Raw genomic sequence first — 12,360 nt, forward strand, 5'->3', positions numbered from 1 at the left:
CCCCCCCCCTTTTTATTAAGGATTCTGCTCTGTGGTGAGCATTTCATGTCTAGGTGTACTTAATATATCTAAAATCTGTACTGTATGCCATGATGAAATCATTAAATACAATATTCTCAGGGACAATAATGCCCACTATTGAGATGAGGTATTCCACAAGATTGCTAGTAGGTTTTCCCTCATAATATATCTGCTTGATTAATATGCCTGTTCCAGACCATACTAACTCATGGACTTATATGGGTAAAACAGAATGGGAGAGCTGCCAATCCTTTGCACTGTCTTAGGTGTTGGTGTTCCTTTGGACTCTCCACCACATTTTATCCACCCTTGTTCCTCAGTATGGAGTCATTGTCACCTTCCACTTGGATTGTAAACCGTGGAGGCATCCTCCTGAATGTGATCACACAACACTAAAAAAATACATTCAGTGGAGAGTAGGGTGGTGGTGTTCTTCTGGTGTAGATGGCATGTGGTTCTCCAATTGTGTGCTCCATCTGTGTATAGTGGACTCAGAGAGTTGATGTTGTGCCCAGCTTCTGTGCAGTTCTATCCGGAGGGTGTAGTTGCATATAATTGATTGAGGTGATCTACATTTATGCACTGGGACCCGGAAGTTTGTGATGAGCTCCAATTCTGTACTGTCCTGTCTGAGGGGATGATTTTGCACATGTCTACTAATAATTATGCCCCACCTCTGTGCAGTGGGTCCCAGAGGTTGATGTTGCACCCAGCTTGTATGTTGTTCTATACAGAGGGTGAGGTGGTTACATTTTTCTTCAAAGACCATTCACTTCCATTCCGTAGGACCTGGAGAGTGGCATGGCACTCTGACTTCTGTGCATTCCTATCCGGAGAATAATGTTAGATAAGGCAATGCTTCTCTCTCTTGCGCTCCACCTAAAGAAGTTTAGCAGCCCAAGGATGATATTACGCAGTGGGGTGCCAGTCTGATTGAATTGGAGTTTGATGTGACCTGCCACATGGGCACATCTCTTACTGCCAACATTTGGATGTAGGGTTCCTGGATGTATGGTCCGTTGCAGATTTGCACATGTGCCCATTTCATAGCTCAGTTTGCACAGTATATGCTTTTGTTCTACTGAACTTGAGATGAAGAAAGTGTGGATCCTCCTCCTGTCATGGTTTGGAAGTTCTGTTCTTGATACTGTTTGTTTTTGGACTGGAGTTGACTGGCCATGTACAGTTCGTCGTGCCTTAGCCAATCTACACCTTGGAGCACATTCAATTTAGTTTCCCCTATATCACTGTCTGTAGATGTTTCTTCTATGGTCTTTCTTCAATGGGATTGAGATTATGAAATATTGTGGTTCGGATTCCCATCCAACTGGTTTTTTTCTCCCTTTTGCTTGTGCTCCTCCCTTTTTCTGCCTGTGCATGCGACACCTCTTTCTACACTAGGTGCATAGTATATCTGGTACAGAAGTGGTGCAACCTCTCATGTATGATCCTCTGCAATGGGAATCACAATTCTGGGGTGTTTTTTGGATGCTTATTTCTATCCCTTGCATCAGTCCCTCCACTTATTCAATGTGGGATTCTAGCTATATATATATGAGAAGAGGTAACATACTGTATTGAAAGTTATAATTTTCATATACTGAATGTGTAGTTTCAATAGGTACTTACCTCATCTCACACTTCCACTCTTCCTCTCCACCAAAAACGGTGCTTCTTTTTCTGCTTAAACTTAAAGTGATAGTTCAGTAGAATCAAATAGAGGAGTCACATGCGTCAGGAGGGTGTCACACTCCTATTAGTGTAGGGTTGTCACATGATGATTTACATGCAAGATGCAGTTGAGACATGATGATTGTCGGGTTTGTGGAACTGCAAGGCTTGTAGCATGTGAAAAAATATAAATATAAAAGTATAGAGGGCAGCACTGAACGAGAATAGTTATATATGCAAGCAGAGTTAAGTAGGTCTTGGAAATACATTTTTAGGAAGAAAAGTTTTAACTTTTTGTTTTTCATATAACCTTACCTCTGTCATACACATTTGTTATACTGAAGGTTGTATATATATGTGTGTGTGTGTGTATACAAAAAAAGTATATTTTTGAAAATTGTCCAAAACTTCATAAATATGAGATCACTACACACACACACCTAATTTTTTAACTAGCTGTTTACACTGCTTATTATTTTCTTCAGGAATCAGAAAAACCAAAAATTCTTGACATTATGAACCAGTTTATTGATATTTTGAAAAATTTTTCATCCACTGAAAATGGTAAGACTTATTTTCTTTGTAAATGTATAAATTACTATATATTTTAAAAGATTAAGTATTAACAGTTACACTTTGAAAATTAAAGCACGAAACTATTGAACAATAGTTTGAGAGTTTATTTAACTTTAAAAGCTTATTATAAGAATAAAAAAGCATATTTTCAAAATTTTACTTTTGTTTATTATGTACTTCTAAAAACTTCAAACATTTAATATCTGTAAGCACATTTATAATCATTAAATTATAATGCATCTCAGTAAAACTACTAAAAGATTGTTTTGTTTTCATGACTTTTTTGATTTAGAATTTTAACTGTATTGTTTAAAAATTGGGACATTTTTCTTTTGTATGTTTTCTTTTTTTACAAAAGAAATAAATCATTACGACAGTTTCTGATTTCTTTGAAAGATATTATTGTATACATGTCAAAATATGGTCGTGTGAGTATTTAATAGTTGCTAAAAGAACTGAGTTTACTTTCTCCCCAACAGATCAAAACATAGACCTTGAGCTGAAGGACTCAGTTTTAGCACTGTACTTCTCCGTGCTGACTAGTGAAGTTGAAAAACTACAAGTTGTTGGATTACAAGGACTTTCTAGTGCTATTTTAGTACCAAAGATAATGGAAGCTAAACATTGTGAGCTTCTAGCTGACCATCTTATCCATCTCTGTCTGTCAGAAAAATGTAAAACAGTTAGGTATTTATGATATTATTTTTTTCAGTTGTAATTCCTAAACTTTTATTTTAGACAGCTAAACTGTTTATAATTCTTTCTGTAAGTCTGGTCACTGATTAATCAAAATATTTATTAAATACTTGTTATTACAACTAGATGATTAGTAGTATTTACTAATAGATTAAGTAATGAACTAAATTCTGGATTATTTATATTAAATGCTTAATACATACCCTCATGAACCCCCTCCCCCCAAACAAAAACAGAAAAAAAAAAAAAAACTTTTTTTTTTAGTAAAAGAAAAACATATTTTACCACATTTAGTTATAGGGTAATCTGGACATTTCCTATTTGGTGACTGACATGCTTATGTTAACTAAATACCACCATGTATCCAGCATTGTGTTTGTTTTTACAATGTGCAGTTATCTTCCCACTGATTTACTGTAAATCAAGTTACTTGATAATTAAATAATGAAAACATGTCTTATTGTCATGGGTAAGGTAATAATGTTACATTTAAAGCATGCAATTGTACCTGATGATGAGAAAACCTTCTCCAAAAATTGCACATTTGTTACTATGTTAAACTAGTAATAAGGTTTTCTTTGTTAACCATTCAGTTCCTCTCTAAGCTGCATAAGCATACCTTATGTGGTGTTTTCTCATTAAAGAAAATTTCTGTATCTTTCAAACAAATATAATTTAATGCACAAACACTTTCACTATTCATAAATGAATGGAAAATTTACAGGAAATATAAAAGAAACCCATAAACTGTATATTAATGTACTTTTATGTGATAGTTTAATTCTTCTATGCAATCATATTTAAACTTTCTTTATAGCTGTTTAAGTTGCTTGATGTAGTACCATAACAAGATGTCAACCAAAGTCTCTATAAAACAGTAAAAGAAATGCTAGAAAAATCAAGAAATGGGATGGGCAGAAAAACTAAAAGAATCAACATGTTGGTTATTTTGTTTACATGCAAAACTCTTTGCAGCTGTGCAGAAATGAAAATATGATCTTTTTTTCTTCATCAGTTATACTAAATAAATGTCAGAAAAGACAAAATCTTAATTCTAAAATATTTCTGAGTTAAAATTGTTGAAATATAGTTAGAATTAACATATACAAATTTTATACTCATTTTATATATGAAAATCCAGAGGACACTAAGTCTTCACAATAATTTAGAATCAAATTACTTTTTTAATCTTAACTTTGTGTTGTTTAAAATTTAGAAACAATAAAATATTTACTTACTTTAATATCAGTCACCTGTTGCCAAAATATTGTGTACAATTTTCCAGACTTACTATTCCAGACATGTTCATATGCATTTTTATGACAATGTTGGGGGCTTTAACTTTAGTATTGTATGTATAATTAAGCATTTTATTTATTAGGGAAACAAGTACTTAGCCAAATTAAAAGCCTAGTATTTTTGAATATTTTTAAAGTAGCCTAAATTTAAAGTGAAACAAGTTAAAAATTAGAATAACATCAATTTATTTTGTAAAATAAAACTTTTGATAGCTATAGGTATAACTGTATCTTAAAAAGCTTAAAAACCATTAAGGAATAAATCAGAATAAAACTAGAAAGTTTATTCTGATAATACAGTAGTATTGTGCTAAAAATAACTATGTTTAACTTTTCCACACTAGTTGCAGCAATATTTCATTTTTACAGTGAGGTTATGATACTGGCTAACTTTCTAAAAGTTAGCTGTGTAAAACTAAAGAAACTTTCACTATTTTTGACATGAAGAGACTTCCACTGTACTAACATAGTATTTTGTATTAATCATATATTCATAAAGTAATATAAATAAGTCAAAGTTGAAATAACGTTAATATATTCTGTAAATTATTAGCTCAGTCAAGCTATAATCCAGCAATTTCAAAGCTTATATCTTTATATATAGTAATGTGAATGATATGAAAATATAAACAGTTTAAAAAAGTGTTCCAAATTTTTTAAAATTAAAATTATAGTATTATAATTATTCATAGTCATACTTGGAAAACAATATTATAGCATTCGTAAACCAGATGCCTGTTTTCAATTTTTTTTAAAGGGATTACTTATACAGTCATACCACTTACATTTTCACTCATTTTAGACATCAACAATAGGAAAAACATCTTTCTCATGAGAATTCTAACTTATAAACAATGAAAAAGTTTATTCTGTAATAAGTTTGTTATAAAAGCTGCAGGTGTCCTAAACAATAATAACTTTGATGAAACAAATCTGCAAAGTCTAAACATATTGTTAGATTATCTGTAAGAAAGGCAAGATGTAAAAGTTTATAATGGCAATATGTAACTGACATTCATATTATTGTATTAGCTTAGAAATAATCAATTATTGGCTGAGGCCTTAAATGGATTGATGTAGACTCAGCTGTGCTGAGTTCAGAAAACTTCAAAAAACTTTTAAAATAAATAAAAGCCCAATCAAATAAAAACATTAACATCTAATATTTTATTTTGATACTGTATGGTAGTTTAAGGACATCTAGCTGTTTTTATTAATTTGTGAAAACTATGGAGGGGGTGAATCCCCCTAAATCTTCACCTACTTATGCAACAAGTAAAAACACTAATGATACAGTTATTAGTTTCTGAAAAATTGTAGGGGTGTACCCCCTGGATTTAACTATATTTGTATCTGCTTATACAACATTAAAGAATACAGTTATTAATTTTTGAAAAGAGGTGGGGGGGGGGGTCCCAAACTGCTTAGACTCCCCTCACCTAGAACTGTATCTTCCTGTACAATATTAAAGAATACAGTTATTAATTTCTGGAAAAAAAAAATTCATGTGGAGCTCAGACCATTTGCACCATTAAATAATACATTTACACATTTATAAGTTAGAAACTTGACACAGTGTAAAAAAAATTTAATTTAACACTTAAGTAGCCAGAAAGTTAGCAGTAGGTGCTGCCAGCCAGTTGTCTTGCTTCTACTCAGCAGTTCAAAACTAGTGACAGTGGCAGGTAGCCTTAATATCTTTACAATAATAAAGACAGGGTGAACAGATTTAGTGGCAGTGGAAATTGATGCAAGACCCTCAAAGTCACAATTACTTAAAAAACAGTAATAATTAGAAACACTAATTTAGATTGATTTATTTGTGTGAGAATCGCTTTAGCTGTGATTTTGAGAAAGCAATGTAATTGCTGCTCAAAGGTAATTAATCGTATCAATTAATTGATTAAATTTCCCAGCTCTACTTGCTAATAGGAGGAAAAAAGATCTACAGAGCAGCCAGTTAAATCTTTTCTGTGTGTTTATGTACCACAATGAACTTGGATACATTGACAAAAACATCAATGTCAATAGTGTGTCAAGTAAAAGTCACTGAAATTTGATTTTAAAGAACAAACCAACATTAGCATGACAAGTTGTAGCAATGTTTATATCTTGTAAATTATTTTTTCTTTATATGTTGACATAGAATATATGAGTGTGATAATGTATGTGTATAGTTAATTTTTATAAAACTTATTTTGAATAGACAGAGTTTTAATGTATAAGGTATGTATTCCTTCATATATTTCCAATTATATTATTAAAATAACATGTTCTAAAGAACTTTATAGATCTCATTTCATACCTATCAACTCTTTCAGTGTTTCACCTCTCTTTCTGAATTATACTTTTTACCTGATAAAATCAAATTTTTGTCAGTCATTTCCCATATGGTTGCTAACATTGGTTTTAAAAACTTTGTCAAAGTTTTAAAAAAAAAACATTATTTGTTTCCATATAATTTATGTATTTAAATCCAGAATGGGACAAATTAAACAATGCCTGTAACCATGTCATTAACAGTTGCAGAAGCTCATATTAAAAAAATAAACATTCAAAGTCATCATCATGAGTTTGCACATAATACAATGTGTTGCAAAAATTTGGCATCCTTGTGATTGTTAGCAAGTCAGGGTTTGTAATTATCTGTTGTTTACTAACTACCTAAATGTACCAGTTGACAATGGAAAAGGATTAATCTCCATGGACTGCTAAACATAGGTTCAAAACACTGCTGAAGTAAAGAATAGAATATGAGAATGTATTTCCTTGCATAATAGGTCTGTCTCAACCAAAACGAAAACTTTGTTTTATAAACATATCATACTAGAGCATGAATGTCAAAGAAAAAAAACATTTTCATTAATTGTTGAAATATAATTGTAATGATCATGTGTCAAAATTATTTCATAATTCATTCTTGTGGGTATATGTTTTTTACACACTAAAATTTAATAACTTGAATATAAATCTGAATTTCACAATTAAAATGCACTATAATACATAAAGTGCACTTAAACACTTTAATGTAATTTGAAAAACACTGATGGAAGAATGGGGATGCTTTCTAACCCTCTTGAAAGGGCTTTGCTCCTCACTGAAGTTCTGTTGCATTTATTGATTGAGGTTTTTCTATTTAGAAAGTTAGCAGGTATTCTCAGTTATCATAGGTTGGGCAAAAGGAATATTTTCTTTTATTTAATGTATTCATAATTGAAGAAATTCCACCATTTAAAATGCCTTACATTTAAAGTATTTGGGATCTAAGGAATCAATAAAGTGTAGGTCTTGTAAGTATATATTATATATATCTTTGTTAATGACTGACTAATTTTTTTCTTTAAATATAAAAATGTTTTGTTATTTTTTCTTCAATATTATGCTGTAGCATTATTTTGGATGAAAAATATGCAAATAAAATAAACACCACATTCTTCCTGGAACTACACTGTTTGAAGGGAATGCACTCAGGATAGCATGTGTTTTTTATAGTATTTGTGATACACATACAACTATATTTATGAAATATTTGCAATTCTTTGACAGAAATGGTGATTTTTTTCTAATTCACTAATACATCTAGGTGTAGTGCAGAAATATTTATTCAGGAAAACAATTCATTTAACCAGCAATGAAGAACAGTTTTCTTCAAATTATTGTATTAAACTATCAAATCATTCATGTTTTTTACGACAGGTAAAATGATAACATTATTTTAAAACTGTTATATTAATGAAAAAATCTGGACAAAAGATTCGAATTGTGTTTATGATGATTGTGTCTATAAGTTGCAGTTTCAAGTTCACTGATATGGTTTTATGTTAATCAATTTGTGCTAAAATTGAATTTCAGGATAAATCTTCTTACAAACATTAAAAACTAGTTTCATAAGGGTGAAGTATAAAATTAAAAATGTTTACGAGTAAGATTTGTGTTATATTACATTGAGAACAAAGGAAAATGATGGACTGAATATTGTCAGGAAGATAGACAAAAATTAGTAGTTTTATGCAATGCTGAATTCATAGTCATTAGAAAAGTGTCATGGATTATGTGCTTTATATATTTTAGTTAGTATTCATTAATCTACATTCTTAAAGTTCATTGGTAAAATAAATACAATAAATATCTTATTTCTCTATTAACATTTAGACTATTGAAAAGAAAAAGGATAATATGATCTGTAGATGATTGATGTTTCTTCAAACAATCACCAATTCTGATTTTACAAAACAAATATCCTAATTTAAGTTGCATATTTTGAAATTATAGAAAAGAAATCACTGATATTTTGTTAATAACAGTATTATACCTTTTATTCCCTGCAAGATATATTTATTGGTTTTCTATTTCATTTTTATTCAATTATTAGTATGTTTAATCTAAGCAATTTCATTTTCAGGGAACATAGTGTCAACTTAATATCCAAGTTAACTTTTCACTACCCCCATGTTACCAAAGAAAAAATTATACCACATCTTATGAGCTATGTATCATCTGGTAAGATCACAACACATTTTTATAGCTTGCTTTTTGTGTGTGTGAAAGATTATATAATGTATCCCAGAAAATATCATTAAGTCTGTTTTTTTTTTAAATAAATGGTCTGAATTAGGAATATTTTCAATATATATTTTTTTTTCATTTTATCCCAACAGCTGAAAGTGTTATATTTATGTTACATATTTTTCTTAAACAAATATTGAAGCTGATACACATACATCTGTACTGATGTTCTTTGTAAAGCATTCATAAGTATCTATTAAGTTGTAACAGTTCTGTGTTAATTTTATCATTACAATTTTAATTTTCACTGAGCCGTAGCTTTCTACAGTGATGCATGAATTCTTTCTTTTCCTTCATTTATTCATTCAAACTTTTTCAATGTAGGGCCTTCTGGTGATTCAAGGAGGACAGATTTTGTGTTTGATAGCCTAGCTGCAGCAGCTAGTCATTCCAATACATTTTATATGATAGCTCCGCTATTAGTAAAATACATAAAGGAGAATAAAGTAGGTAAGGTATGCATTTGAAAGTACTTTTTTTTTGCCATCTCATATTTTTTTCTACTAAATCTACATTATTTGGTAATTGATGTGTGAAACATATGGAGCAAAGAAAAATAGAAAAACTACAAGAAAATGTACTAATAAATTAATAGTTACACACAGATAAAACATTGATTACAAGCATTATAACACTACAGAAACCTAAAATTTTCCACAAGAACAGCATGTCAGATTTTGAAAACCTAATAATATATATATATTCGGAACAAGTTAAACATATGTACAATTAAGTCTTCACAATATAGAGATTACAGTTATATCATAAACACTATTTAAGTATAGTTCTCTTATTGTCAAAAATCCACTCAGGCGTATTCAATTACTTTAGAATTTCAGTTGACAAGTCGAACTATCTTCTCTATATAACTATCGTACTAGTATTCTGTGTGTGATTCACTTACAGTTGTGGTGCAAGTTACTGTAATTCGTTTGGTCGTTCTTCTGAAGATCCTCTGTTCAGTTTTGTTAAAGTATACCCAGGCTGATTCAGTTACCTTAGAACCACGTTTTGATGGTATAAAATTATCCTTCTTATCTTTTTTTATATATTGTTAGTTTCACTATAACATATTAAATGTTAGGCCTATCACATCTATGGTACTTAACTTCACACAGTTATATTCTCTTTTGCTATTATCTGTCTATTGTTGTCTGTCTACTGCTTCCCACTTGTCTCACGCTATTTATATCTTTTTTTACATAGTCGTATCACCACTTTCTATATTCTCGACACCAATTAGTTATTAACAAAACCTTCTACAATCATCTGCTTTTAACTCTTATTATAACAAAACTTAAAAATACATTATTCACTCACAAATATAAATTAATCACTAATATTTAAACGAAACAGTCTTTTATATCATGACACAGTATCATTAACCATGATAGGGTTTTATAGTAACAGTGCAAACAGTTTAAATTGGTACTAAGTATACTAGTTTTAGTTCTTATTTGTTTGCTAATTAAATGTGGCACATACTGAGATTATAAATTTTCAGCTAAACAATCTGCTGCTCTGATCCTGATGTCTCATTCCCAAAAATTGTTGTAATTTATTAAATGTATAACTGAAATCATTATTGAATTGTAATATAATAATAGTGCTTGCATTATTGATTGTAATGTAGTAATAGTGTTTGCATTATTGATTGTAATGTAGTATTAGTGTATACCTGAAAGCATTCTTGCAAACTTACTCAGATCAGAGTTTTCATCATGGTAGAATGTAATTACCTCTATCTCAGCTTCAAGAAGTCACAGACTAATGACTTAAACATGTTATGAAAGCTATTTTTTGTTCCTTTAAACTTTATAAACCAATTTGGCTTCCAATTCACCAAAACCTCATATAGAGATGGTTCTAAAGTGACAAAAGCTTAGTTTCATGATATGTTACCAGAAGAAAAGATGTTTGGGAATAATTTCTGAAACAGTCCTGATTTTTTTAAAGGATTTCAAAAAGCTTTATTTATCATTGTATACTTCATTTGAATCATGATGTTCCAGTATGATGGGAAAATAAATGTTCTTCATAGAACAAGCTGAGGTAGACTTAGTCACATCATTTTGCACTTTACTGTATCAAGTCTTATTTCTTCAGTGAGGCTGCTTTGTTAGGCCTTGTTTACAATAAGCCTTTACAGTCTAAGTACTTGCTTGAATGGGCAAAGAAAATCATCAAAAAGAATTTAAAAAACATTTACATAAATAAATATAAAATAGTTTAAAACCATATATATTAAGTGAAACCTCCTGATTAACAACTTAAAAGAATAGTTACTTGAAATTTTGGTATGATAAAAAAGTTATTTTTATTGTATGCCAGTGTTATAAACGTGTTGAAACTGCATGCAATGTTTTATCAAATCAAAACTAATAAAATTTCAGTTTTATAAAATAAAATTTCAAGGAAAGTTTTAAAAGAAAGTAGAAAGACACAAAAATTGGTAATTAAAGTCTACAATAAATGTCATTATTTTGTTTTTTCAACAGAATTCATATGAATATCACATTTAAAAATAAGATATTTTATATGTAGAAGCAACATAGTCTGTAGAAATATCTGAAGTTTCAAATTATTTCATCCAGTAGTTCGTTTTTTGCAATGCATTAAAACAAACTATATAACAGGTGCATTGGATTGATGCACCTGGAACTGATGGAGTTAAGGGATAAACTTTAGTATGCTTTTATTCAGATATCATAAATGTTCTATATGAATGCTGTATTTAACAGCAATAATAGGGGTCATTGATTTCAAACTTTGCATTAGGAAAAGTGTATAGAGAAAGTATTGTTAAGTACATTAAGTTATAATAATAGATACTCCATGACTGGTACAATTTTACCTGTTCTATTCTGTTTTGTACATCAGCTGAAGGTCATCCCATTAGGGTATACATGTGTGATGAGTAGCTCTTGGAAATTGAATGTGGATTTATGGGGTTAATGATGAATGTGTTACTTTTTTAACACAGAGGGTTACCTACAAGGCAAAGCACATTCAATATTCTTTTTTTGAATAATTATTATTTTATTTGATACCAAATACACATGTTTTTATTTTATTTTAGGATGTTTATACATAATTTTATTGACACGAACATAAAATTGAAGAAAAATAAGGTCAAAAATAATTTTTCTATTGAAGATAGCTTTAAAGCATTGTTGTTCTTTTATGCGTACAAAATCAATCCTATGTCAATAAAATATGTCAATAGAGGTTGTTTTAATAGTTTTCAGATTTTTGCATGCTACTCCTACCAGCTATCTATGTATCTGGCTTGGGTTGATTTTACTTTGTTCTAAAAACCCAAAACTACAGATTGCTAATCTAAACACTGTTCAACCTTTTCAAATCAATCTAGATCCTGCAATCAGTGATCTCTGACCATTAGTTTCATCTCCATCAGAAAAGGCCCGGCATGGCCAGGTGGTTAGGGTGCTCGACTCGCAATCAGCGGGTCGCGGGTTCGAATCCCAGTCCCACCAAACGTGCTCGCCCTTTCAACCGTGGGGGCATTATA

At 30.3% G+C, this 12,360-nt stretch overlaps 1 protein-coding gene across 4 annotated transcripts in view; it reads left to right on the forward strand.

Annotated features, from left to right (window-relative positions):
• The window catches only part of LOC106459728 (MMS19 nucleotide excision repair protein homolog), a 94,001-nt gene that overhangs the window by 52,605 nt on the left and 29,036 nt on the right, over positions 1 to 12,360 (forward strand). For all 4 annotated transcript variants that reach the window (XM_013919383.2, XM_022386266.1, XM_022386267.1 and 1 more), the window contains exons 13-16: positions 2,178 to 2,256; positions 2,748 to 2,955; positions 8,665 to 8,762; positions 9,153 to 9,278. In XM_013919383.2, the coding sequence (XP_013774837.2) occupies positions 2,178 to 2,256; positions 2,748 to 2,955; positions 8,665 to 8,762; positions 9,153 to 9,278 (511 nt within the window). The remainder of the gene's footprint in view (positions 1 to 2,177; positions 2,257 to 2,747; positions 2,956 to 8,664; positions 8,763 to 9,152; positions 9,279 to 12,360) is intronic.

The sequence above is a fragment of the Limulus polyphemus genome, unplaced genomic scaffold (genome assembly GCF_000517525.1).
Source record: "Limulus polyphemus unplaced genomic scaffold, Limulus_polyphemus-2.1.2 Scaffold654, whole genome shotgun sequence".
NCBI classification, from domain to species: domain Eukaryota; kingdom Metazoa; phylum Arthropoda; class Merostomata; order Xiphosura; family Limulidae; genus Limulus; species Limulus polyphemus.